Source organism: Aethalodelphis obliquidens, unplaced genomic scaffold, assembly GCF_003676395.1.
Source record: "Aethalodelphis obliquidens isolate GAN/ISIS:26980383/991018 unplaced genomic scaffold, ASM367639v1 scaffold53, whole genome shotgun sequence".
Classification (NCBI taxonomy): domain Eukaryota; kingdom Metazoa; phylum Chordata; class Mammalia; order Artiodactyla; family Delphinidae; genus Aethalodelphis; species Aethalodelphis obliquidens.
The window spans coordinates 11,782,169-11,810,033 of NW_020837997.1; the positions used below are offsets into that span (position 1 = coordinate 11,782,169).

The 27,865-nt window shown below is 42.6% G+C and overlaps 1 protein-coding gene across 2 annotated transcripts; it reads left to right on the forward strand.

The window, feature by feature from the left end:
• Nucleotides 1–775: 775 nt before the first annotated feature.
• Nucleotides 776–27,821, forward strand: LOC113608738 (zinc finger protein 77-like). Of its 2 annotated transcripts, none has more exons than XM_027085520.1 (4): nucleotides 776–892; nucleotides 24,510–24,636; nucleotides 25,687–25,864; nucleotides 26,270–27,821. In XM_027085520.1, exons 1-4 carry the CDS (start codon nucleotides 890–892, stop codon nucleotides 27,459–27,461), a joined length of 1,500 nt encoding a protein of 499 aa, XP_026941321.1. In that variant the 5' UTR covers nucleotides 776–889; the 3' UTR covers nucleotides 27,462–27,821. The 2 variants fall into 2 exon arrangements, with proteins under 2 accessions (XP_026941321.1, XP_026941322.1); XM_027085521.1 differs by lacking the exon at nucleotides 776–892 and adding an exon at nucleotides 1,869–2,887.
• Nucleotides 27,822–27,865: the final 44 nt, after the last annotated feature.

Here is a 27,865-nt window from a genome sequence, read left to right on the forward strand (position 1 = left end):
GGTCACACGTCAAACCCGGCCGGATCCTGCCTTACAGGCGAACGTTTCTTTGTTCTTAAAGGGCACAGACACATGGTGACCTTTGATCCCGGGTCGACCATTGACCCTGGAGGTCACCAGCCTCTCCCGGCCCATCTTGTCCAGTCCCGACTCTGGACAGGGGTCTCTCCGCGGGGAAACTGAGTCAGGACGTCCCGGTCCGGATCCGTCTGCCCGGGAACAAGTTCTGCTGGGAGCCCACGGCCCGGGCTCGAAAACAGCACTCCTGCCCGGCTTAGGGACCTGACCAACGTCCCAGTTTATCACTGAAGCCTTAGGGACTATAACACTGTCCAATCAAGGGAGACGGGGGCGGGGCCCGGGAAATAATCAGAAGCGCTAGTGTGGAGCCCGTGAAACTGGGCGGAGGGACGGGGAGGGTCTGAACAATTGTCCAATCAGAACCCGGAAGCTTGTCCGCGCCCTATACATTCAGAGTCCTCAATAGGGTGAGTGCCTGGAGTACCGTCCAATCAGGGCGCCGGTTCCCGGAGAACACTCCAATCAAGGATTGCGGGGGCCGGTTCTGGAGTCCTTTTCTAAAGGGTGCCGGGGGCGGGTCACGGAGTAGCGTACACTCATAAGCCCCGGGGAGGGGAGTGCTTGGAGCACCGTCCAATCAGAGGGCGGAAGCTCGGAGCTCCGCCCAATCAGGGTCGGGGGTGGGTGCCCTCCCAGCACTCCCAGCCCTCCCAGCCTTCCCAGCCCGCGCAGGCGTCGCTCTCGGCGCATCTCGGCGCGCCTGCGCACCTGCGGGGCGCGGACCCAGGTGTCCGGTGTCTGTGGCTGTCACCGGCCCAGATTGCGGGGCCGCGGGAGGACGCCCTGGACACCCAGGACCTGGGCGGAGATGGTGAGTGCGCGGGCCGGGGCCAGAGACGGAAGGGGCTGATTAGGACCGCCTGGGAGCTGAGGCAGGCCCGGGTCTTCCGCGCCCGCTCCCCTGGATTCCGACCCGAGTCTCCCCCTCGGCCGCGGGGTGGGGTCCCGGCGTCCTGTCTTTCCCGTCCTCTCGTGGGGGGCGGGGGAGTCCCGACCTGAGTATGCGTCCCTTGGGGGTCCCAGGGAGGACCAGGTGACCCGGGCAGAGGTCAGGGGCGGGGGTGAGGGAACGCGCCGTGACCTGACAGATAAAGTCAAACCCTTATTGGGTAAGGAGAAACTTTATTCCCGTTAAAAAACAAAATCCAACTGAGTACATTTTGAAGCTCTTACGTCTGTATGCAACAATTCATGAATCTGGCAGCTTCCCATCCAGCATATCTATAAGGGCGCTGCCAGGAGCTGTACGGAATGAAAGTCTTCCGTAGGCAGAGGGAGCGGGACAAAGAAAGTAGCGAAAAGTGGATTGTCTGTGGCCAGGTTACTCTACGGAGGGCAGGGGTCTGTCAGGCAGATCACTTCACTGTGCTGACCAGGTAATTCCTGACTGACTGGTTTCAGATTCCGTTTCTGGGAGAGGCTGAAACTGTAATTAAGTCTCTGTTTGGTGATTTGGGACTTAGAATAACCGATTCCGTTTGGGGCTGTGGTCTTGTTTTTAATATTCCAAAGACTTGGAATAGGGACAGGGCTCGGATACCACAAATGTTCCAGGGTCTCAGACTAAACAGAAAAGGGCTATGGGTGAGGAGGGTGAGAGCAAGGCTGTTTGACAGAATGGGGCGTCCCTGTGGTCAGCGCATTCTCAGCCCGGGGTCGGGGAGGGGGGCCGAGGGGAGGGTTTGCTCTGCAGCTCAGTGCTTCTCAGTGGGGGCCGGGGGGAGGGAGTGGTGACTCAAAGTCAGGGGCCTGTGGGTAGACAGGAGCCTAAGTAAAGTTTGAGTAAGAAATGGGTAATTGTGAACACTGGGTCAAGCCAGTGTCAAATAAAAATCCAAATTTCCTAAAGGCAGACTTTCATTCAAATGATTTCCTGCAGGGGAGAAGGGTCTGCTGCACGAGGCACAGGGGGCTTTGCAGGAAGGGGGACATCTGACCCCAAGATCTGCAAGTGTCTCAAGAGTTGGGCAAAGAGTTTCTTTCACACAGAGGCTTAAACAACACCAGGAGGGACCAGGTGTGATGCTCGGATAGCAGATCCCTGAGGCCAGCCTGTCCTTAGGGATCTGTCGGCTGGCTGCGGTGAGGCCAGGTCAGGGGGAAGGAGAGGAGCTGAACCAGAGTTTGGCCAACAAGCATTTGTTCTGTTTGGTTAGTGGGGGGAACAGTTCTGCTAATCACTGATGAGGTGGAGATGGGGCTCTGAGGGGACTGCGTCTGGCCTTGTCCTGGATTAACAAGGGGCCTCCGTGTGAGTCTTATCTGAGTCAGGTGGGGCACGGGGGTGGTTTCTCGCAGCCTGCCGTTTTCCAGAAGACCAAAGGGTGGGGGTTCCTTTCACCTCCCATCGAAGTTTCCAGGAGCACAGGGCTCAGGGAGGGTTCAGCATTGTCCCCTGACACCTGTGAGCAGCCTCCTCTGGGTCCAGCTCAGCACTAATAGCTTCCCCTGATCCAGCTTCTGGTTTCAGCAAGTGTAAAATTCCGCATTCTTTCTGCCTGGTTTCTTCTCCTTAGTGAGGGTAGTAAGCATCTCAGGTCTTTGTCCTTTCCTGCTGACTTGTATTATTCTGGGCCTTTGGGCCTTAACCAGAGATGCCTCTGGGGAGAAGTGTCTCAGTACAGAAAATGTTTTCTCTTCCATTAGAATTTCAGGAAATACAGGCAGTCCCACCCCTTCATGTGAAATGGGTGGAGAGATGGATTTAAAAGATTCAGAGAAACTGTAATGACTCTTCCATGCAAAGTGCAGAGTTCTGACACTGACTGAATCTGGTCCACTAACTGTTATTACCTGGACAACAGAGGTGAGTGGAAATTCTGTGGAATGTGACCAGTGCTACTGAGACTTGCTCACTTCTTTTTAGATGAGTTACAGCTTGTCATCATGAGGATATTAGTGAACTGATGCCTGTCTTCTGAAAGGGATGAGCAGTATCCTGTTCCTCAAATCATAAAAGTGCCCCAGAATTTCCCTCTCCTACATTATCCGTGAACGCAGGAGGAAGCAGTGATCCTGCAGGTTCTCATGTACACACTGAGACAGGGGTCTTTGTCTCCTGTGAATGACCCACAGTGCTTGAAGTGGATGCATCCTCTGGGGCGGGGACAAGCTGAGCCTGTGAGGGAGGTGAAGGAAGGTGCTCTGGGCCCTTGCTGCCACCCCTCCCCACACATGTGGCCTCCAGACTGTAGAACCACCACAGAAGGAGGTGTTTATGGCATGAGCATGGGGTAGGGGATCCACCTGCAGAAGGGCTGGGGGTGGTTTTTCAGCCGAGGTTTCGTTGTCCTCAGCTGTTTCCTGACCTTCGCTTTCGGCCTCATCCAAGGAGTTGCTGAATTGAGTGTGATCTGTGCACCCTGAGTGAGTCTGTGAAGGTCAGACTTAGGGCAGGCTCCTTGGGCTCAACTGCTGCTGAGAAGGTTGATGAATTGGAGAGCTTCTCTGGGTCAGAACTTCAACTTGAGCGTTTCCTCTTGGGTGAGAATTGAGGTCCTCAGGAGGGGGCATTTCCACACTGATCTCAGGCGCTCGGTCCCTCCCCCTGCCCTGGGGGCGCCCAGCCAGGCTGTGTGTCAGCAGGGGGATCCCAGCCCCCCAGCTCGGATGGCTTTGACCTTCTGACTTGGGCTTTCCTGGTGCACCGTGGGCAGCAGGCCGCTGATCTGAGCGGCTCACACTTGGCTGCGCTTCCCTTTTGTTTCTTGGATGGAATCTGGTGCCCTGTGACTCAGTGTGCGTACTGAAGACTTTTGTTCTGTTACTTGAAGGTGTAGATATTTATTCCCTTGGTTGGCTGGTAGCACTTCCCAGTGAGCGGCCCCCAGGGTGCCCATCATCCTGGTCTTTTTGGTATTCTTTGCAGCTTTACACCTGTTCCTCATCACCAAGCAGCGTTTTGATTTTGCTTCTGCTGAATCTGCCATAAGTGAATATGACCCGTACCACACCAGTAATGGCACACAGAATGCTTCTACGTGGTTCTTGGCCCCAGTCTGTTTCACATGTCCTGGTTTCAGAGGAAGGGAGTGACCAGGTGGTATCCTCCATCCAGTTCTGTGGGGATTGGGTTGTCTCATGGTTAGTTTTGATTTATCAGCCGTGCTATTATTTATACTCCTTGATTTTTGTCTCCAAATGCCAGTGCAATATAAATTTTTACGTGTGGAAGGAAAATTGAAGGACTGTAGATTATGGATATTTTCAAAATACTAGGAAGTGTGGATGGCGGGCTGGAGTCTAGTGTTGATTCTACGCCATTTCCAGCACTCGGAGTATTACTGACCAGGGTTCTCGGACTTGAATCAACAGAGGTTGATAAGAGGCCAGATAAGAAATTCCAATCAAGGCTTTATTGGGGCTCCTGCGGCAGCAGGAGGGAGCGAAAACAAGCAACAGGTTTCCTTGCTCACTCTCTGAGGACGGGGTGGGGGTGAGCTGCGTTCTCTTATATTGGGTGGGGGGGCTCTAGTCCAGCAGCTGTGCCGGAGGGGTGGCTTGGGTGGTGTGCCCACCCCCTTGGTGGTGCTGTGTGCCAGGTGCATGGGCAGTACCCTGCTTTTGCTCCGGACTCCTCAGGAGTGGCAGTTGGATTATTTGGTCTTTTTGTATCTTCTTGTTCCTAATTTGCCCCAAGCCTGCCGTGCAGTTTTTTTAGTCCCTTATAGTCTCTTTGTATCTTGTTGCTGGAGGAGATGTTTGTCCAGTTGCAGGCACTGCAGCAAAGCTTCCAGGTTCCAGCCTGGCTCAGGAGTATCCAGCTTAATTTTGTCCATCATAATATGCGAAGTGGGATCTCCTTGTGATTGTATATTGGTTTTTACTGTTAACCATTGGGGTTGAGCACTTCTTATAAATGGTGTTCGTCTTCTGTGAAATAGTTTTCAGTCATTTTCTCACCTGTAATTCATTTGTATATTTACTGATTTATTATACTTTCTTTACATACTCTGGACATTCAACCTTTTTCATTTCTCGGTATGGCAAATATGTTCGCTCAGATTGTGGTTCATCAGTTCTCTCTATTCTATTTGATGGACACGTCTTAGCTTTAATAGACTTGACATTCTCCATCTTCCTTTGTAGCTTACTCTATTTTTCCTCTATAAGAAAACTCCCCCGATTGTCGAGTCATAATGCATTTACCTGTAACTTCTCAATGTGTTCTACTTTCGTCTCTCATAGTTAAGCCCACAGTGAATTGGTTATTGTATATGCACTTATAAGGAAAAAGATTTCTTATTCCCCTGTAGATATCCAGTGGTCACTGCCCCATCAAAGTGTCATCATCTGGCCCCTGCCCAGCATCAAGTGCTCTGGCGTAGATCCACATGCTGAAGACATGTGGGTCTCTTTCAATGTGTTGTGGTTTTTTTCCATTGGTGTATTTGTCCATCTCTCTGTTAACACCATCCTGTCCTAATCACTGCAGCTTAAGAAGTTTCAATGTCTGTTAGGGAAAATCCCACCACCTTGTTCTGTAGAAAGTCTTGGCTGTTTTAGAAGTTTGTCTTCCATTTCAGTTTTTAAAAGTAGTTTTTCTTAAGTTCACACAAAACAGAAACAACCCCCAGACCAAAACCCAAAGCAAACCTTCAATGGAATTGAAGATCCAGTGGAATTTTCTTAAACTCTTGACCTGTTTGGGAGAAGCTGACGTCATGGTGACATCAAGTCCCCTTACTGAGAATGTGCCCATCTCTCCATTTATTTCATTTTACTGTGGGGTCGTTTGATAACATTTTGGACTTTATCCACAAATCAGCTTATATCCTTTATTAGACATAATTTAGGACTTAAAGAAAATTAGTTTTGTAGCAATTAGTTTTAAAGGTCTAATATTTAAATTTTTTACTTTTTTTTTTTTTTTTTTGGCCGTACCGTGCAACATGTGGGATCATAGTTCCCCAACCAGGGGTCGAACCCTCACCCCCTGCATTGGAAGCATGGAGTCTTAACCACTGGACTGCCATGGAAGTCCTGAAAATTTTTACTTTTCAATTGCTTGTTTCTAGTGATTCAAAATACACCAAGATTTATTTTTATGAGTTTATATACTGGAAACTTACTAAAAATCTCATTCTGTGATTATTTTCATATTCTTTTGGGGTGTGACATACACAAACATTTGAGCAATGAATAAAGGTAAATGTTTTCTTCTATTACAATATTTTTTTCCTGGTGAAACTTACTCTATTAGTGTCCCCTATTAACAGTTTTTTAAAATCAAGCATGTACTACAGGTCAGCATTAGAGAGATTTCTGTGTCTATTATTATTGAGAGATCAGGGTGATAAATATATTTGAATACTTGAAAAGATTCTCTGAAAAGAAACAAAACTTGAAATGTGGTTTTATGACAAACCATTTAGAAGACCTCAGTTATTAAACAACTAAAAACACAGAACACAGATTTCCTTGGTGGTCCAGCAGTTAACACTCTGCGCTTCCAATGCTGGGGACACGGGTTCAATCCCTGGTCGGGGAACTAAGATCCCACACACCACGCGGTGCAGCCAAAATAAATTAATTAATTAAAAGTAAAAAAAAAAATAAAAACACAGAACAGAAGATAAACAGGCATTCACCAACCTCATTGTCTCCAGCACATGACATGTGACATATTAAGGCATCTTTTGCTCCCATCCTGGTATATGCAGGTTAAGAGACAGGCTTTAAATAGGAACCAGCACTTCTGCTCAAATGCATTGGGCAGATTTGTTTTTTATATTCTCGCATTCCACACACCCTGAAAGCTTTCGTGATGAAGCACATCTTGACCCAGAGCAACACAGTGGTGTACACAGATATCTGTTTAGTAAAGAGGAGCAGTTCCCCGTTAAACAGTAGGAAGGAAGGAAAAGAAGATTATGTAAAAAAGTTCCAAGATTGGTATTTCAGTTGCTCTCAAGAAATTTATGCTTCAGTGATAAGGAGATAGACGAGATGAAGACTTGATTGACGATGAGATTCCATTAACTTGGATCCTCCTGGGGAAGAATTGTTCATTGGTATTTTGCTGCATTGGGATGAGAGTTTGAAAAGCACTTCATACTCCTTAAAAAGCAAAAATCACATCCACTAGAAAAAGATCATTTAACTTAATACTGATTATTTATTATTTCCCGTATTTGACCATTTTCAAAGCTCAACAGGCTCCATAAAGTACATAGAAGAGTGACCTGTTCACCTGTTTTTTTTGTTTTGTTTTTGTTGTTGTTGTTGTTTGTTTTTTGTGGTACGCGGACCTCTCACTGTTGTGGCCTCTCCCCTTGCGGAGCGCAGGCTCAGCGGCCATGGCTCATGGGCCTAGCCGCTCCGTGGCATGTGGGATCTTCCCGGACCGGGGCATGAACCTGCGTCCCCTGCATCGGCAGGCGGACTCTCAACCACTGCGCCACCAGGGAAGCCCACGTTCACCTGTTATTAAGGCAGGTGTGTGAAAATAGTGTACTAGAACTACATCTTTCATGAACTGTCAGCTTGCAACATTTATTTATTTATTTATTTATTTATTTATTTATTTATGGCTGCGTTGGGTCTTCGTTGCTGCGCACGGTCTTTCTCTAGTTGCGGCGAGCGGGGGCTACTCTTCATTGTGGTGCACGGGCTTCTCACTGCAGTGGCTTCACTTGTTGCGGAGCACGGGCTCTAGGCACGTGGGCTTCAGTAGTTGTGGCTCACGGGCTCTAGAGAGTAGGCTCAGTAGTTGTGGAACATGGGCTTAGTTGCTCCGTGGCATGTGGGATCTTCCCGGACCATTGCAGTGGCTTCTCTTGTTGCGGAGCATGGGCTCTAGGTGCGCGGGCTTCAGGAGTTGTGGCACATGGGCTCAGCAGTTGTGACTCGCAGGCTCTAGAGAGCAGGCTCAGTAGTTGTGGCCCACGGGCTTAGCTGCTCCGCAGCATGTGGGATCTTCCCAGACAAGGGCTCGAACCCATGTCTCCTGCTTTGGCAGGCGGATTCTTAAGCACTGAGCCACCAGGGAAGTCCCTCATGAAGTATTTTGAACCCAGTTTCCTTTTTTCTTTTAAAGACTTATTACTTACTTATTTTATTTATTTTTGGCTGCGTCAGGTCTTAGTTGCGGCATGCGGGATCTTTCGTTGTGGCTCTCGGGCTGTTCGTTGTGGTGCTCGGGCTCCTCTCTAGTTGTGACGCACAGGCTCTAGGGCACATGGGCTCTGTAGTTTGTGGCACGTGGGCTCTAGTTGAGGCGCATGAGCTTAGTAGTTGTGGCTCGTGGGCTCTAGAGCGCAGGCTCAGTAGTCGTGGTGCGTGGGCTTAGTTGCCCCGTGGCACGTGGGATCTTAGTTCCCTGGCCAGAGATTGAACCCGTGTCCCCTGCATTGTAAGGTGGATTCTTTACCACTGGACCACCAGGGAAAATCCCCCGTTTCCTTTTGAAAGGACGCTCTTTCCTTGCTTTCAAGTCTGAGGGCAAATCATCACATTTAGGGCCAGTTGTGTTTAAAGACTTACGAGATTATAGAAGATATATGTTGGTCTCTGCCCCTGGCTCCTGACACCCCTCTAATCTCCTGGGTCATAGAAGTGCCTTTTGTTCTAATGAGATGACTCTGGGCTCATGGATGCCTCCTGGATGAGGTCAGGTCACTGGAAAGACAAGCCATAATAAGAAGCTTGGAACTGTCAGCCCCACATTCGCTTAAGGGAGAGGGCTGAAAATGGACTTAATGACCATTCCTGCCTCTGTGATGAAACCCCCACAAAATCCCAGTTGTTTGGAGTTCAGAGAGCTTTTGGGTTGGTGACCAGGGGTAGGTGTGGGGAGGGTGATGCCCAGAGAGGGCATGGAAGCTCTGTGCCGCTTCCCACATTCCTCACCCTACTTGTCCCTTCATCAGGATGTTCGTCTGTATCCTTTATTGCATCCTTTATTAAATTGGTGAACGTGGGTAAGTGCTTCCCTGAGTTTTGTGAGCCACTCTGGCAAATTAATGGAACCCCAGGAGAAGGGGTCATGGGAACCTGTGATCTATAGCTGGTAGGTCAGAAGAAGCACAGGTGACAGCCTGGTCTTGAGACTGGCGTCTGAAGTGTGTGTGTGTTTGGGGGTTGGGGTCAGTCTTGAGGGACTGAGCCCTTAACCTGTGGGATCTCTCCAGGTAGAGTGTATCAGCACTGAGTGAAAGCATGGGAAACCCAGTTGGAGTCACAGAGAATTGCCTGGTGTGGGGAGAAACCGCCACACACTGGAGACCAGAAGTGTCTGAAGTGAAGTGTTCTCTGTGAAGGAAAAGAGGCACACAGGGAAGAAACACACAGTAGGGAAAACTGTTTTTTTTCCCCCAGCACAGAAGAAGGAAAAACTACTTTTCCCTCTTTGAGGCTTCACCACATCATCAACCCAGCCCGTCCTCAGGGAGGTTCTCCTGGCTGACTCCGTGTATCTGCCAGCTCTCGATTCTGGGCTTTTGAAAGTGGTTCTTTTTGTCTTTTTTCTTACTTGATGCAGCTGCGATAGGAGTTTCAACAATGATGGTAAGGCTTATGGATGGTGCAGGGTAATGGGCGGACTCTTCTCCAGGAACTGTCCTTGGCAGATACAGACAATACCTAGGTGGTGACGGTTCCTAAATGAGCCTGGCTGACCTGCTCTGCTTTAAGCTGGCACATGGAGGAGTCTGGGGCCATGTTTCTATTCAGGAAGCCTCTATTATTAAGGTAGCTTTGGGATCACCATTTTCACTCTGTTGTATTGAAAGGAGACCAGGGACTTCCCTGGTTGGCACAGTGGTTAAGAATCCACCTGCCAATGCAGGGGACACGGGTTTGGGCCCTGGGCCAGGAAGATCCCATATGCCGTGGAGCAACTAAGCCTGTGGGCCACAACTACTCAGCCTGCGCTCTAGAGCCCACGAGCCACAACTACTGAGCCCACATGCCACAATTACTGAAGCCCACGTGCCTAGAGCCTGTGCTCCGCAACAAGAGAAGCCACCGCAGTGAGAAGCCCGTGCACCACAATGAAGAGTAGCCCCCACTCGCCACAGCTAGAGGAAGCCCACACGCAGCAACGAAGACCCAACGCAGCCAAAAATAAATAAATAAAATAAATAAATTTATTTAAAAAAAAAAAACAGAGTTACAGATGTAGAAAACAAACTTATGGTTACCAGGAGGTAAGGGGAAGGAGGGATAAATTGGGAGACTGGGATTGACATATACACACTACTATAGATAAAATTAACTAATAAGGGCCTACTGTATAGCACAGGGAACTCTACTCAATCCTCAGTAATGGCCTATATGGGAAAAGAATCTAAAAAATAAAGAGTGGATATATGTTTATGTATAACTGATTCACTTTTCTGTACACCTGAAACTAACACAACAGTGTAAATCAACTATACTCCAATCAAAATTTAAAAAAGAGGGCTTCCCTGGTGGTGCAGTGGTTGAGAATCTGCCTGCCAATGTAGGGGACATGGGTTCGAGCCCTGGTCTGGGAAGATCCCACATGCCGTGGAACAACTGAGCCTGTGAGCCACAACTACTGAGCCTGCATGTCTGGAGCCTGTGCTCCGCAACAAGAGAGGCCGCAATAGTGAGAGGCCTGTGCACCGCGATGAACAGTGGACCCCGCTCGCCGCTACTAGAGAAAGCCCTCGCACAGAAACGAAGACCCAACACAGCCAAAAATAAATAATTTTTAAAAAATTCTAAAAAGAAAAAAATTTTTTTTCCCTTGTGACAAGAACTCTCAGGATTTACTCTGTTAGCTTTCATGTATAACATACAGCAGTGTTAATTATATTAATCATGTTGTACATTACGTCCTGGTGCTTATTTAACTTGTAACTGGAAGTTTGTACCTTTTGACCACCTTATCCACTTTCCACTCCCCCAACCCCTTGCCTCTGGTAACCACAAATCTGATCTCTTTTTCTATGAGTTTCTTTGTTTCTTGAAGTATAATTGACCTACAGAACTATGTTAGTGCCAGTGCACAAAATAGTGATTCACTATTTCTGTTCATTACAAAATGATCACCACTGTAAGTCTAGTTACCAACTGTCACCATGCAAAGATATTATTATTGATTATATTCCCTACACTGTACATTTTATCCCAGTGACTTATTATTTTATAACTTATAAAGGAAGTTGTTACCTTTTTTAAATTAAATTTATTTATTTATTTATTTTTGGCTGCATTGTGTCTTCGTTGTAGTGCGGGCTTTCTCTAGTTGTGGTGAGCGGGGGCTACTCTTCGTTGCAGTGCACAAGCTTCTCATTGTGGTGGCTTCTCTTGTTGCGGAGCATGGGCTCTAGGTGCGCGGGCTTCAGTAGTTGTGGCTCGTGGGCTCTAGAGTGCAGGCTCGGTAGTTGTGGCGCATGGGCTTAGTTGGTCCGAGGCATGTGGGATCTTCCCGGACCAGGGCTCGAACCCATGTCCCCTGCATTGGCAGGCAGATTCTTAACCACTGTGCCACCAGGGAAGCCTGGAAGCTGTTACTTCTTAATCTTCCTCAACTATTTCAGTCATCCTCTCAACCCCTTCCCCTCTGGCAACTGCTATTTGTCTGTGCATCTCTGACTCTGTTTTGTTATCTTTGTGCATTTGTTTTGTTTTTTAGATTCCACATATAAGTGAAATCATATGGTTTATGTCACAAATGGCAAGATTTCTTTATTTTATATGGCTGAGTAATATTCCATTATATATATATATATGTATATATACATATATATATATATATCTCCATATCCATTCATCTATCAGTGGACACTTAGGTGGCTTCCATATCTTGGCTATTCTAAATAATGCTTCAATGAATATAGAGGTACCTGTATCTTTTCAAGTTTGTGCTTTTGTTTTCTTTGGAAAAATACCCAGAAGTGGAACTGCTGGATTGTGAGGTAGTTCTATTTTTAATTTAAAAACATTTTTTTAATTGGAGTATAGTTGATTTGCAATGTTGTGTTAGTTTCAGGTATACAGAAAATGAATCAGTTATAAATATACATATGTCCACTTTTTTAAAAAGTTCTTTTCCCGTAGAGGCCATTACAGAGTATTGAGTAGAGTTCCCTGTACTATAGAGTATATTTTTAATTTTTTGAGGAAACTCCATACTGTTTTCCATAGCAGCTACATGAATTTGCATGCCCACCAATAGTGCACAAGGGTTCCCTTTTCTCCACATCTTCACCAACACTTGTTACCTGTTTTCTTTTTTTTTCTTTTTGCGGTATGCAGGCCTCTCACTGTTGTGGCCTCTCCCGTTGCGGAGCACAGGCTCCAGACGCACAGGCTCAGCAGCCATGGCCCACGGGCCTAGCCACTCCGTGGCATGTGGGATCTTCCCAGACTGGGGCACGAACCTGTGTCCCCTGCATCGGCAGGTGGACTCTCAACCACTGTGCCACCAGGGAAGCCCCACTTGTTTTCTTTTTGATAATAGCCATTTGACAGTTGTGAGGTGATATCTCCTTGTGGTTTTGATGAGCATTTCTCTGATGATTAGTGATGTTGAGCACCTTTTCATGTGCCTTTGGGCCTTCTGTGTGTCTTCTTTGGAAAAATGGCTGTTAAGGTCCTCTGCTTATTTTTCAATTGAGTTGTTTGTTTTTGTCTGAGTTGTGTGAGTTCTTTATATGTTTTAGATATCAATCCCTTACTAGACATATCATTTGCAAATGATATGTCATTTTCCCAGTCAGTAGGTTGCCTTTTCATTTTATTGGTGGTTTCCTTCACTGTGCAAAAGCTTTTTAGTTTGATGTAGTCCCATTTGTTTATTTTTGCTTTTGTTTCCCTTGCCTGAGGAGACATATCCAAAAAATATTGCTAAGACATGTCCAAGAGCATCAAGCCTATGTTTTCTTCTAGAAGCTTTATGACTTCAGGTCTTATATTTAAGACTTTAACCCATTTTGAGTTTGCTTTTGTGTATGGTGTGAGAAAGTAGTCTGGTTTTGTTTTTTTGTTTTTTTTGCATGTAGCTGTCCAGTTTTCTACTTATTAAAGAGGCTATCTTCCTCCCCGCCCCCGTTGTATATTCTTGCCTTCTTTGTCATATATTAATTGACCAAATAAATGTGTGTTAATTTCTGGGCTTTCTATTCTGTTCCATTGATATGTTTGTTTTTGTGCCACTGCCATACTGTTTTCATTCCTGTAGCTTTGTTGTATAGTTTCAAATCAGAGAATATGATACCTCCAGCTTCATTCTTCATTCTGAAAATTGTTTTGGCTATTTGAGGTTTTTTGTGTTCCCATACAAATTTTGGAAGTGTTCATTCTAGTTCTGTGGGAAATGCCATTTGTATTTTAGTAGGGATTGCCTTGACTCTGTAGATTGCTTTCAGTAGTATGGTCATTTTAACAATATTTATTCTTCTAATCAATGAGAACAATAAAACTTTCCATTTCTTTGTGTCATCTTCAGTTTCATCAGTGTTTTATAGTTTTCTATGTACTGTTCTTTTACCTCCTCAGATTTATTCCCAGGTATTTTATTTTTTGATGCAGTTGTAAGTGGAATTATTCTTAATTTCTCTTTTTGATAGTTTGTTGTTAGTGTTTAGATACTGAACAGATTTCTGTATACTCATTTTATATCCTGCAACTTTACTGAATTCATTTAATCTAACAGTTTATTTATTTATTTAGTTAGTTTTGGCTGTGTTGGGTCTTCATTGCTGCGTGCGGGCTTTCTCTAGTTGTGGCGAGCGGGGGTTACTCTTCGTTGAAGTGTGCGGGCTTCTCAATGCGGTGGCTTCTCTTTTTGTGGAGCATGGGCTCTAGGCACATGGGCTTCAGTAGTTGTAGCACACGAGCTCTAGAGCACAGGCTCAGTAGTTGTGGCGCCCGGGCTTAGTTGCTCCGTGGCATGTGGGATCTTCCCGGACCAGGCTTGAACCCGTGTCCCCTGCATTGGCAGGCAGATTCTCAACCACTGTGCCACCAGGGAAGCCCCTAACAGTTTTTTTTGTGTGTGTGGCATCTTTAGGATATTTTCGTATAGTATCATGTCATCTGCAAACAGTGACAGTTTTACTTCTTTCTTTCCAATTTGGATTCCTTTTATTTATTTTTATTGTCTGATTGCTGGGGCTGTGACTTCCAATACTGTGTTATTTAAAAGTGGCGAGAGTGGGCATCCTTGTCTTGCTCCTGATCTTCAAGGAAATGTTTTCAGCTTTTCACCATTGAATATGATATTGGCTCTAGGTTTGTCATATATACCTTTATTGTGTTGAGGTATGTTCCCTCTATACCCACTTTGTTGAGAGTTTTCATCATACACAGATGTTGAATTTTGTCAAAAGCTTTTTGTGAATCTACTGAGGTGATCATATGATTTTTAATGTTCAATTTGTTAATGAGTTCTATCATGTTGACTGATTTGCAGATGTGGAACTATCCTTGCATCTTTGGGATAAACCCCACTTGATCATAGTGAATGATCCTTTTAACGTATTGTTGATTTTTGTTTCCTAGTGTTTTGTTGAGGATTTTTGTGTCTATGTTCATTAGTGATATGGGCATGTAGTTTTCTTTTTGTGTGTAGTATCTGTCTGATTATGGTATTAGGGTGATGCTGGCCTCATATAACGATCTGGGAAGCATTCCTCTTCAATTTGTTGATATAGTTTGAAAAAGATAGGGATTAACTCTTCTTTAATTGTTTGGTAGAATTCATCTGTGAAGGTATCTGGTCCTGGACTTTCGTTTGTCAGGAGGTTTTTTTTTGTTTTTAAATTACTGATTCAATTTCATTACTAGTAACTGGTCCACTCATGTCTTATGTTTCTTTTTCTTTTCTTTTTTTAAAAAATATTTATTTATTTGGCTGCCCCAGGTCTTAGTTGCAGCATGCAGGATCTTTGTTGTGGCATGTGGGATCTTTAGTTGCAGCATGTGGGATCTTTTAGTTGTGGCATGCAGGGTCTTTAGTTGCAACATGTGGGATCTATTTCCCTGACCAGGGATTGAATCCAGGCCCCTTGCACTGGGATCAAGGACTCTTAGCCACTGGACTACCAGGGAAGTCCCTCTTATATTTGTTTCTGATTCAGTCTTGAAAGATTGCACATCTAGGAATTTATCCATTTTTTTATTAGTGAGTAATTGTTTGGCGTAATCTCTTATGATCCTTAGTATTTCTGTAGTTTTGGTTATAATTTTTCGTCTTTCTTTTTTGATTTTATTTATTTGGGCTCTCTTTTTTTTTTCTTGATGAGTGGGCCAAAGGTTTATCAATTTTGTTTATCTTTTAAAAGAAGCAGCTCTTCATTTCATTGATCTTTTTTGTTGTTTTTTCTTTAGTTTCTATTTCATTTATTTCTGCCCTGATCTTTATTATATCTTTCCTTTTACTAACTTTGGATTTTGGTTGTTATTCTTTTTCTAGTTTCTTTAGGTGTAAGGTTAGATTGTTTATTTGAGGTTTTTCTTGTTTCCTGAGGTAGGATGTGTCACCATGAACTTCTCTCTTAGAACTGCTTTTGCTGCATCCCATAGATTTTTGAAACATTGTGTTTCTATTTTCACTTATCTCCAGGTATCTTTTTATTTCCTCTTTGATTTTTTCAATAAACCATTAGTTGTTTAATGGCATGTTGTTTACCCTCCACATTTTTGTGGGGTTTTTGCTGTTCTTTTCTTATATGTATATATATAAGAATATATTTCTCATACTGTTGTGGTTGGGAAAGATGCTTGATACAATTTCATTCTTCTTAAATGTATTGAGACTCGTAGTCTAGCATGTGATGCATCCTGGAGGATGTACCATGTATACTTGAAAAGAATGTGTATTCTGCTGCTCTTGGATGGAATGTTTTATATATAAAAACTCTAGTGTGTGTGTGTGTAATTTAAAGTCCATCTGACCTAATGTGTTGTTTAAAGCCAGTGTTTCAGTACTGATTTTCTGTCTGGATGATCTGTCCATTGATGTATGTGGGGTGTTAAAGTCCCCTGCTATTGTGTTACTGTCAGTTTCATTCTTTATGTTTGTTAATATTTGCATCATATATTTAGGTGCTCCTATGTTGAGTGCATATATAATTACAAGTGTTATATCTTCTTGTTGGATTGATACTTTTTTCATGAAATAATGTCCTTCTTTGTCTCTTGTTACAATCTTTGTTTTAAAGTTTGTTTTGTCTAAGTATTGCTATTCCAGCTTTCTTTCTGTTTCCATTTGTTTGGAATCCCTTTTTCCATTTCCTCACTTTTAATCTGTGTATCTTTAGATCTGAAGTGAGTCCCTATGGGCAGCATATATATGGGTCTTGGTTTTGTATCCATTCAGCCACTTTGTGTGTTTTCTTTTTTTAATGATTTTTTTCTCTCTAACTGATATTTCATTTAAAAAAAAATTTAAAATCTCCCCAGAATGTGAGTCATTCTTTTTTGTTCAATTTGTTAATTTTTTTTAATTTTATTTTTTATACAGCAGGTTCTTATTAGTTATCTATCTTATACAAATCAGTGTATATATTTCAATCCCAGTCTCCCAGTTCATCTCACCATCACCCCCTGCCCAACACTTCCCCCCTTGGTGTCCATACGTTTGTTCTCTATTTGTTTCTCTATTTCTGCCTTGCAAACGGGTTCATCTGTACCATTTTTCTAGATTCGACATATATGTGTTAATATACGCTATTTGCTTTTCTCTTTCTGACTTACCTCACTCTGTATGACAGTCTCTAGGTCCATCCACGTCTCCACAAATGATTCAGTTTCGTTCCTTTTTATGGCTGAATAATATTCCACTGTATATATGTACCATATCTTCTGTATTCATTCATCTGTCAGTGGGCATTTAGGTTGCTTCCATGACCTGGCTATTGTAAATAGTGCTGCAGTGAACACTGGAGTGCATGTATATGCCCAGTAGTGGGATTGCTGGGTCATATGGTAATTCTTTTTTCAGTTTTTTAAGGAACCTCCATACTGTTCTCCATAATGGCTGTATCAATTTACATTCCCACCAACAGTGCAAGAAGGTTCCATTTTCTCTATACTCTCCCCAGCATTTGTTGTTTGTAGATTTTCTGATAATGTCCATTCTAACCAGTGTGAGGTGATACCTCATTGTAGTCTTGATTTGCATTTCTCTAATGATTAGTGATGTTGAGCATCCTTTCATGTGTTTGTTGGCCATCTGTATATCTTCTTTGGAGAAATGTCTATTTAGGTCTTTTGCCCATTTTTGGATTGGTTTGTTTGTTTTTCTGATATTGAGCTGCATGAGCTGCTTGTATATTTTGGAGATTAATCCTTTGTCAGTTGCTTCATTTGCAAATATTTTCTCCCATTCTGAGGGTTGTCTTTTCATCTTGTTTATGATTTCCTTTACTGTGCAAAAGCTTTGAAGTTTAATTAGGTCCCATTTGTTTATTTTTATTTCCATTTCTCTAGGAGGTGGGTCAAAAGGGATCTTGCTGTGATTTATGTCATAGAGTGTTCTGTCTATGTTTTCCTCTAAGAGTTTTATAGTGTCTGGCCTTATATTTAGGTCTCTAATTCCATTTTAAGTTTATTTTTGAGTTTGGCATTAGGGAGTGTTCTAATTTCATTCTTTTACATGTAGCTGTTCAGTTTTGCCAGCACCACTTATTGAAGAGGCTGTCTTTTCTCCATTGTATATTCTTGCCTCCTTTATCAAAGATAAGGTGACCATATGTGCATGGGTTTATCTCTGGGCTTTCTATCCTGTTCCATTGATCTGTATTTCTGTTTTGGTGCCAATACCATATTGTTTGGATTACTGTAGCTTTGTAGTATAGTCTGAAGTCAGGAAGTCTGATTCCTCCAGCTCTGTTTTTCTCCTTCAAGTTTGCTGTGGCTATTTGGGGTCTTTTGTGTCTCCATACAAATCTTAAGATTTTTTTGTTCTAGTTCTGTAAAAAATGCCATTGGTAATTTGATAGGGATTGCATTGAATCTGTAGATTGCTTTGAGTAGTATAGTCATTTTCACAGTACTGATTCTCCCAATCCAAGAACATGGTATATCTCTCCATCTGTTTGTGTCATCTTTGATTTCTTTTTATGGTTTTCTGAGTACAGGTCTTTTACCTTCTTAGGTAGGTTTATTTCTAGTTATTTTTTCTTTTTTTGCAGTGGTGAATGGGATTGTTTCCTTAATTTTTCTTTCCGATCTTTCAATGTTAGTGTATAGGAAAGCAAGAGATTTCTGTGCATTAATTTTGTATCCTACAACTTTACCAAATTCACTGATTAGCTCTAGTAGTTTTCTGGTGGCATCTTTAGGATTTTCTATGTATAGTATCATGTGATCTGTGAACAGTGACACTTGTACTTCTTCTTTTCCAATTTGAATTCCTTTTATTCCTTTTGGTTCTCTGATTGCCATGGCTAGGACTTCCAAAACTGTGTTGAATAATAGTGGCGAGAGTGGGCAACCTTGTCTTGTTCCTGATCTTAGAGGAAATGCTTTCAGTTTTTCACCATTGAGGATGATGTTTGCTGTGGGTTTGTTGTATATCGCCTTTATTATGTTGAGGTAGGTTCCCTCTATGCCCATTGTCTGGAGAGTTTTTATCGTAAGTGGGTGTTGAATTCTGTCAGAAGTTTTTCTGCATCTATTGAGATGATCATATGGTTTTTATTCTTCAATTTGTTAATATAGTGTATCACATTGATTGATTTGCATATATTGAAGAATACTTGCATCCCTGGGATAAATCCCACTTGATCATGATGTATGATCCTTTTAATGTGTTGTTGGACTCTGTTTGCTAGTATTTTCTTGAGGATTTTTGCATGTGTATTCATCAGTGATGTTGGTCTGTAATTTTCTTTTTGTGTAGTATCTCTGTCTGGTTTTGGTATCAGGGTGATGGCGGCCTTGTAGAATGAATTTGGGAGTGTTCCTTCCTCTGCAGTTTTTTGGAAGAGTTTGAGAACGATGGGTGTTAGCTCCTCTCTAAATGTTTGATAGAATTCACCTGTGAAGCCATCTGGTCCTGGACTTTTGTTTGTTGGAAGATATTTAATCACAGTTTCAATTTCATTACTTGTGATTTGTCTGTCATATTTTCTATTTCTTCTTGGTTCAGTCTTGGAAGGTTATATCTTTCTAAGAATTTTTTTTTTTTTTTTGGCTGTGTTGGGGCTTCTTTGCTGCATGTGGCCTTTCTCTAGTTGCGGCAAGCGGGGGCTACTCTTCATTGCGGTGCGCGGGCTTCTCATTGTGGTGGCTTCTCTCGTGGAGCACAGGCTCTAGGCCCACGGGCTTCAGTAGTTGCGGCATGCGGGCTCAGTAGTTGTGGCGCACGGGCTTAGTTGCTCTGCGGCATGTGGGATCTTCCCGGACCAGGGCTCAAACCCGTGTCCCCTGCATTGGCAGGCGGATTCTCAACCACTGCACCACTAGGGAAGCCCCTCTTTCTAAGAATTTGTCCATTTCTTCCAGGCTGTCCATTTTATTGTCATAGACTTGCTTGTAGCAGTCTGTTATGATGCTTTGTGTTTCTGTGGTGTCTGTTGTAACTTCTTTTTCATTTCTAATTTTATTGATATGAATCCTCTCCCTCTTTTTCTTCATGAGTCTGGCTAAAGGTTTATCAATTTTGTTTATCTTCTCAAAGAACCAGCTTTTAGTTTTATTGATCTTTGCTATTGTTTTCTTTGTTTCTATTTCATTTATTTCTGTTCTTATCTTTAGGATTTCTTTCCTTCCACTAACTTTGCGTTTTGTTTGTTCTTTCTCTAGTTACTTTAGGTGTAAGGTTAGATTGTTTATTTGAGATTTTTCTTGTTCCTTGAGGTAGGATTGTATTGCTGTAAACTTCCTTCTTAGAATTGCTTTTGCTGCATCCCATAGGTTTTGGATCATCGTTTTTTCATTGTCATTTGTCTCTACCTATTTTTTGACTTCCTCTTTGATTTCTTCAGTGATCTCTTGGTTATTTAGTAGCGTATTGTTTTAGCTTCCATGTGTTTGTGTTTTTTACGGTTTTTTTTCTTGTAATTTATTTCTAATCTCATAGCTTTGTTGTTGGAAAAGATGCTTGATGACGACTTCAGTTTTATTAAATTTACCAAGGCGTGATTTGTGACCCAAGATGTGATCTATCCTGGAGAATATTCCATGTGCACTTGAGAAGAAAGTGTAATCTGCTGTTTTCAGTTGGAATGTCCTATGATATCAATTAAATCTGTCTGGTCTGTTGTGTCATTTAAAGCTTGTGTTTCCTTATTAATTTTCTGTCTGGATGATTTGTCTATTGGTGTAAGTGAGGTGTTAATGTCCCTCCCTAATTTTGTGTTACTGTCAATTCTCTCTTTTATAGATGTTAGCATTTGCCTTATGTATTGAGGTGCTCCTATGTTGGCTGCATATATGTTTATAATTATTATACCTTCTTCTTGGATTGATCCCTTGATCATTATGTAGTGTCCCTCCTTGTCTCTTGTAACAGTCTTTATTTTAAAGTCTATTATCTGCTATGAGTATTGCTACTCGAGCTTTCTTTTGATTTCCATTTGCATGGAATATCTTTTTCCGCCCCCTCACTTTCAGTCTGTATGTGTCCCTAGTTCTGAAGTGTGTTTCTTATAGGCAGCATATATATGGGTGTTGTTTTTGTATCTGTTCAGCCAATCTGTGTCTTTTGGTTGGAGCATTTAATCTATTCACATTTAAGGTACTTATCAATATGTATGTTCCTATTACCATTTTCTTAATTATTTTGGGTTTGTTTGGTAGGTCCTTTTCTTCTCTTGTGTTTCCCGCTTAAGAGAAGTTCTGTTAGCATTTGTTGTAGAGCTGGTTTGGTGGTGCTGAATTCTCTTAGCTTTTGCTTGTCTGTAAAGCTTTTGATTTCTCTGTCAAATCTGAATGAGATCCTTGCTGGATAGAGTAATCTTGGTTGTAGGTTATTCCCTTTCATCACTTTAAATATGTCATGCCACTCCCTTCTGGCTTGTAGAGTTTCTGCTGAGAAATCAGCTGTTAACCTTACAGAAGTTCCCTCGTATGTTATTTGTCCTTTTTCCCTTGTTGCTTTTAATAACTGTTCTTTGTCCTTAATTTTTGTCAGTTTGATTACTGTGTGTCTCAGTGTGTTTCTCCTTGGGTTTATCCTGCCTGGGACTCTCTGTACTTCCTGGACTTGGGTGACTATTTCCTTTCCCATGTTAGGGAAGTTTTTGACTATAATCTCTTTAGATATTTTCTTGGGTCCTTTCTCTCTCTCTTTTCCTCCTGGGACCCCTTTAATGTGAATGTTGGTGCATTTAATGTTGTCCTAGAGGTTTCTGGCTGTCTTCATTTCTCTTTTCTTTAATCTGTTCCTCAGTAGTGATTCCATCATTCTGTCTTCCAGGTCACTTATCCATTCTTCTGCCTTGGTTATTCTGCTATTGATTCGTTCTAGTGTATTTTTCATTTCAGTTATTGTATTGTTCATCTCTGTTTGTTTGTTCTTTAATTCTTCTAGGTCTTTGTTAAACATTTCTTGTATCTTCTCAATCTATGCCTCCATTCTTTTTCTGAGGTCCTGGATCATCTTCACTATCATTCTGAATTCTTTTTCTGGAAGGTTGCCTATCTCCACTTCATTTACTTGTTTTTCTGGGCTTTTATCTTGTTCCTTCCTCTGGTACATAGTCCTTGGCCTTTTCATTTTGTCATTCTTTCTGTGAAAGTGGTTTTCATTCCAAAGACTGCAGGATTATAGTTCTTCTTGCTTCTGCTGTCTGCCCTGTGGTGGATCCACTCTATGTCTTTTGATTGGAGCATTTAGTCCATTTACTTAAAGTGATTATGGATAGGTATGTACTTATTGCCATTTTGTTAATTGCTTTCTGGTTGTTTTTATAGCTTTTTTTTTTTTTTTTTTCTTTTTTTTTTCTTTTGCTCTCTTGTGATTTTATGACTATCTTTAGTGTTATGTCTGGATTACTTTCTCTTTTGTGTGTATCTATTATAGATTTTTAGTTTGTGGTTACCATGAGGTTTATACATAGCAACCTTTCTATATACATGATTACCTTAAGTTCTAACAGCCCTGCATTTTTAGTCCTCCCACTTGTGTTTAATTTTTTTAACTTTATTTATTTATTTATTTTTTATTGCATTGGGTCTTCATTGCGGTGCACAGGCTTCTCATTGCGGTGGCTTCTCTTGTTTCAGAGCACAGGCTCTAGGCACGTGGGCTTCAGTAGTTGTCACTCGCAGGCTCTAGAGCACAGGCTCAGTAGTTGTGGTGCACCGGCTTAGTTGCTCTGTAGCATGTGGGATCTTCCAGTACCAGGGCATGAACCCGTGTCCCCTGCATTGGCAGGTGGATTGTTAACCACTGCATCCCCAGGGAAGTCCTTTAATATTTTTTTGTATCATATTTTACATATGTTGTTTTCTGTATTCCTTAACTACTTATTATGGATATAGATAAATTTACTAGTTTTGTCTTTTAACTTTCCTACTAGGTTTGTAAGTGGTTGATCTACTACCTTTACTTTATCTTTGACTTTACCAGTGCAACTTTTCCTTTCTGGTTTTTATATATCTAGTTGTGGTCTTTTCCACTTAGAGAAGAACATCATGAAAAGGTGATGTTCTAACAGATACTTTTCCTGAGTCTATTGAGGTGATCATATGGTTTTTGTTCTTTGTTAATAAGGTATTTGATACCAATGCTTTGTTTCTTTGAACCAAACTTTTTATTCCTGGGATAAATCCCTCTTGGTGATGGTGTTTAGTACTTTTTATATCTCTCTAGATTTGGATTGTGGATATTTTTGAGGAATTTGTTTGTCTATATTTATATGGAATACTGCTCTGTAGATTTCTTTACATGTGATGTCTTTTTCTTGTCTTGGTATCAGGGTAATACAAGCCTCATAGAAGGGGTTGGGAAATGTCTCTCCACAATTCAATTTTGTATATGGATCACCAATTACTCATGCTATTGAGCCTCTTTTCATATGGTTATTGGCCATTTGTATATCTTCTTTGGAGAATTGTCTATTCACATTTATTGCCCCATTATTTAACTGTATTATTTGTCTTTTATATTCTTATCTTTTATTTTTTTTATTGTTGTCATATGAGTTCTTAAAATATATTTCTGATACAGGCCTCTCATCAGGTGTGTGATTAGCAAACCCAGTTGCAACCCTAGTTGAAGTAACCTTGCCTTCTTTGTAGCTGATATTGTGGGGATTTGTTTTTCCTTCAGATTTTGAGACCATATTTGTTGTTTTAAAAAATCTCTAATTTTTATTTTTGTCATTGTCTGTTTATATCATCAGTGCAGTGTGGTCCCATATTTCTTTTTTTAAAAAATTTTATTGATTTTTGGCTGTGTTGGGTCTTCATTGCTGCAGGCAGCCTTTCTCTAGTCGTGGTGAGCAGGGACTACTCTTTTTTGAGGTGTGTGGACTTCTTATTGCAGTGGCTTCTCATTGCAGAGCATGGGCTCTAGATGCACAGGCTTCAGTAGTTGTAGCATGTGGACTCAGCATTTGTGGCACGTGGGACCTGGAGCACTCAGGCTTCAGTAGCTGAGGCACGTGGGCTCAGTAGTTGTAGCACACAGGTGCAGTAGTTGTGATGCATGGGCTTAGTTGCTCCGCGGCATGTGGGATCTTCTGGGACCAGGGCTCAAACCCGTGTGCCCTGCATTGGCAGTTAGATTCTTAACCACTGTGCCACCTGGCAAGTCCCCAATATTTCTCTAAAAATAATAATTAGGTTCTTTTTCTCCCTGTTAAAGTCAACTTGACTCCATTACCATTAGATCCTTCAATAGCTCTTGTTTGTGGGGTCTGTTCCTTGAATTCCGAGCACTCTGTTATTAATTTGAGAGGCTCCACTGGCTTGACAGATTCCTGAGGAACCAGGCCTTTGCTTACCCAGTGGATGTGCCAGGCCCTGGGCCCTGGACTGCCTGTATACCCCTGGTGTCCATCTCATCTTGGCAGGGGGTCGTATCTCTGCCTCTGTTGGATATGAGGGGGCTAGACCAGACTCCCTGCTGCTTTTGCCTTCAAGTTAAGTGTTATTCAGATCCAGCAGCACTGACGTTCTGTTTCCGGTTCTTGGAGTTGACAAGGTAGTAATAACTTTTGACCAAGCCAGGTATCCATTTCCATGTTATCTGAATGATGATTTCATTTTTCAGTCTTTATCATACCTTAGGATATACTCTTTCAGTAAAAACAATTCTTTCTAATTATGTGTGTGTGAGTATTTATCAAGTATTGCTGTTACACTTTGCTTCAGTTTCCAGCACTTAGCATCACTGAGTAAAATGCATTTGATTGGCTTGTGTGTGTTCATTTCCCACAAGAGAGTGTAAGCTCAGGAGTTCTAGGAATTGAGTCCAGTTCCCGACTTTCGGCCTCCCCATCCTCCCACACACGGGGGTGAAGAGGGAGCCTTGCTGACAGAACCTGTGGCTGTTTCAGGACTCGGTGGTCTTTGAGGACGTGGCTGTGAACTTCACCGTGGAGGAGTGGGCTTTGCTGGACCTGGCTCAGAGGAAGCTCTACAGAGACGTGATGCTGGAGACCTTCAGGAACCTGGCCTCCGTGGGTGAGGATGGCTTCCTCCCTGCACTTAGTCTTTAGGGAACAAATATTTCTTAAAATTGTCCTTTCTTATTAGGGACAAGGATGAGAACATGTTGGAAAAAAGACAGACACAGTCCAACCTTTCATGAAACCTACCTAGGGTCAGGTAGCTTTTCCATGAAAACAAAGTTTACTGTATTGATTGACTTTTTGTCACTCTTGATTAGAATCCTGAGAGTCCCGAATTTTATAAATGTGAGCATATTCTGCAGTGTCACCTAGAGCAGTGAGAGCAGCGTTATGGTTTTCACCCTGTGAAAGTTACACTGTGATCAGTATACATATGACATGATAATTTTGCTGCAATTAAACCCACACTTACCCATTGTCAGTGACTTGAGGACCAGAGAATTGGCCCATCTCATGGATGGCTTGTTGTCCTTCATCCTCCCCATGAGGAGCTTTTCTCCATGAGCAAGACAGCAGCCACACACCATCCGATCTCCCAGTGGCAGCTGGGTCAGTGGAGATGGGCTTTGTCTAGGGCCTCTGTGCCTGCGATCACCAGGAGGGCACACGTCTCGGGAGGAGAAGGTTCTGGATCAGGGAGTGATATTTGGACATACCTGTTAGAAATATGACTCTGTCTTTGAGAAGGTGATGTTTGTCATTAACCTGGCTTCCCTCTTGGAGTTTTCATCCATCCTTGCCCACTTGGGAAGTCTTTCTGTAGCTCCTCTTACAAAGGGAGCACTTGGGAATGTGCATTTTACCCAGTTCCATCCTACTTTACTTTTCTGAAAATACTGATCTCGACATCAGTCTCCATTCTTTTTGAAGTATCTCTTAGTGAACAAGCTGCCACTTTGACTCATTTTTCTTACAATGGCCAAAGTTCCAAATAGCTAAGGGTCCTCAGAGTTTTTCTTTGTTCCCATGTCCATTTTTCCTTATAAAATGTGTTTACATTTTTGGGTCAGTATATGGAAAGAAATCTGCATATGGTCTCTTTTCTTTCCTTTATCCCACCGTTTCTTTCCTGGGGGTTTAGTTTTGTTACCAACTGTTACAGGTTCTTGCCCTCAAGTTAAAACCAGTGGATCAAGTCCTCAGTGGGATATTTTGGAGAATGAACTATGCAGTGAAAAGAAAATAGTAAGATGCACAAGAAATGATTCCTGTTCTGTTTTTGGAGAAAACTGGATATTTCATAACATCCGAGGTCACCAAACTCAGGAGAGGGATTTCAGGTGAGTGGCACAGCTACAGGGGAAGGCAGATCTCTGCAGACTGTTAGACTAACTTGAAACTAAAGAAAAGGTATAAACCTAGCTAAACAATTTTTTACTTAGAAAATTTTCACAAGAGAATACTTTCATAAATGTGAGGTATCTGAAACATAATTCAGTTGGAAACAACGACCAGGAAACCCTGTATGTAAGAAACACAGAACGTTATGGCTCTGTCTGAGCCCTCAGCCAGAGCATTAAGCTTGTTACATGTTGTCACAATGCAGACAGTGCCTACAACATACCCATTCCTTGAAAATGGCAAATACATAGTGAAAATAATAATGAACAACCATCAATAAATCATTAATGAAGAAATCAGTTATAATCATTAATCCCTAATACTGTTCTTCCCATTTTGAACAGAAATGGTTTGGTGGAGCATCTCTGCAAAGGTAATGAAGGTCATCAATGTGGAGAAACCCTGAACCAGATTACACGTCTTACTGTGTATAAGGGTTATCCGACTGGAATTCAGCCCTATAAATGCACTAAGTGTGGAAAAGCTTTCAGGGATTGTTCTTTCCAGAAGAATCAGCAAAGATCTCACCCTGGACACAAACCTTATCCATGTGAAGAACGTGGGGAAGCCTGCAGCTGTGTCTCGTGCCTAAATCCTCCTGGGGAAACACACATTGTAGAGAAACTGGAAAAACATCAGGATGCTGGGAGAGCATCTAAGAGATATGTGAAGAGTGGCAGTAGTAAACAGTCTTTAGAGTGTAAGAAGTCTGGAAAAGCTCTCACTTGTCCCTCATCCTTTAAGGGACGTGAGAGAGGTCACCATCGACAGAAAATCCATGTGTGTAAAGTATGTGGGAAATCCTTTATGTATTATTCCTACCTTGCACGGCATGTGAGAACTCACACTGGAGAGAAGCCCTATGAATGTAAGGAATGTGAGAAAACCTTCCGATATCCTGCATCCCTGGGAGGACATGTGACAATGCACACTGGAGAGAAACCTTACGTGTGTAAGGAATGTGGGAAAACCTTCAGTTGTCCCAAATACTTCAGAAGACACGTGAAAACACACAGTGGCATGAAACCCTATGAATGTATGGAATGCGGCAAAGCCTACAGTTGCTCCTCATCCCTTCGAGAACACGCACGAACACACAGCGAAGAGAAACCCTATGAATGTCAGCACTGTGGGAAAGCCTTCAGGCATCAGCGATATTTTAAAAAGCATGTTAGAATGCACAGCGGAGTGAAACCCTATGAATGTATGGAATGCGGGAAAGCCTACAGTTGTTCCACATCCCTCCGGGAGCATGAGAGAACGCACACTGGGGAGAGGCCCTTCGAATGCCAGCACTGCAGGAAAGCCTTCACTCGCCACGCCTCCCTTCGAGGACACATGAGAACGCACAGTGGGGAGAGAGCCTACAGATGTACACAGTGTGGGAAAGCTTTCTGTTGGCCCTCGTCCTTACGAAAGCACGTAAGAATGCACAGTGAGGAGAAGCCCTATGAATGTCAGCAATGTGGGAAAGCCTTCTGGTACCCCGCAAACCTGCGAGGACACATGAGGATACATGCTGGGGAGAAACTCTGAATCCAAGGACCGTGGGAGAGACTTCATTCTCTCTTCAAACTTGTAATGTGAGCAGCACACTGTAGAGAAAAACTTATGAAAGGGAAAACGTGGGAAAACCTTCAGCACTTCACTTACTTTGTACATGAAAACTCAGAGCACAATAGAAATCTTTTAACAGAGATAAATATGGTTTTGCCTTGGTAAGTGCCTCATCCTGAATAGGGATCCCAGTGTATTAATTTCTAGCTCATATTGCTGATCTGAATACTGAAGATAATAACTATCTCTCTATGTCTACTTCATCTGTACTACTTATATTTTGTTATCTCCAACTTTAAATAATCATACAGTCATATAAAGCTTGCCTCATTTCCATTACAGTGTCTTTTTTTTTGGTTGCCCTGCTCAGCCTGCGGGATCTT

Coding starts and splice junctions, on each gene's coding strand:
- LOC113608738 (XM_027085520.1), top strand. Junction 24,637..25,686: donor CAGGAACCTGGCCTCCGTGG/GTGAGGATGGCT, acceptor CAACTGTTACAG/GTTCTTGCCCTCAAGTTAAA. Junction 25,865..26,269: donor ACTCAGGAGAGGGATTTCAG/GTGAGTGGCACA, acceptor CATTTTGAACAG/AAATGGTTTGGTGGAGCATC.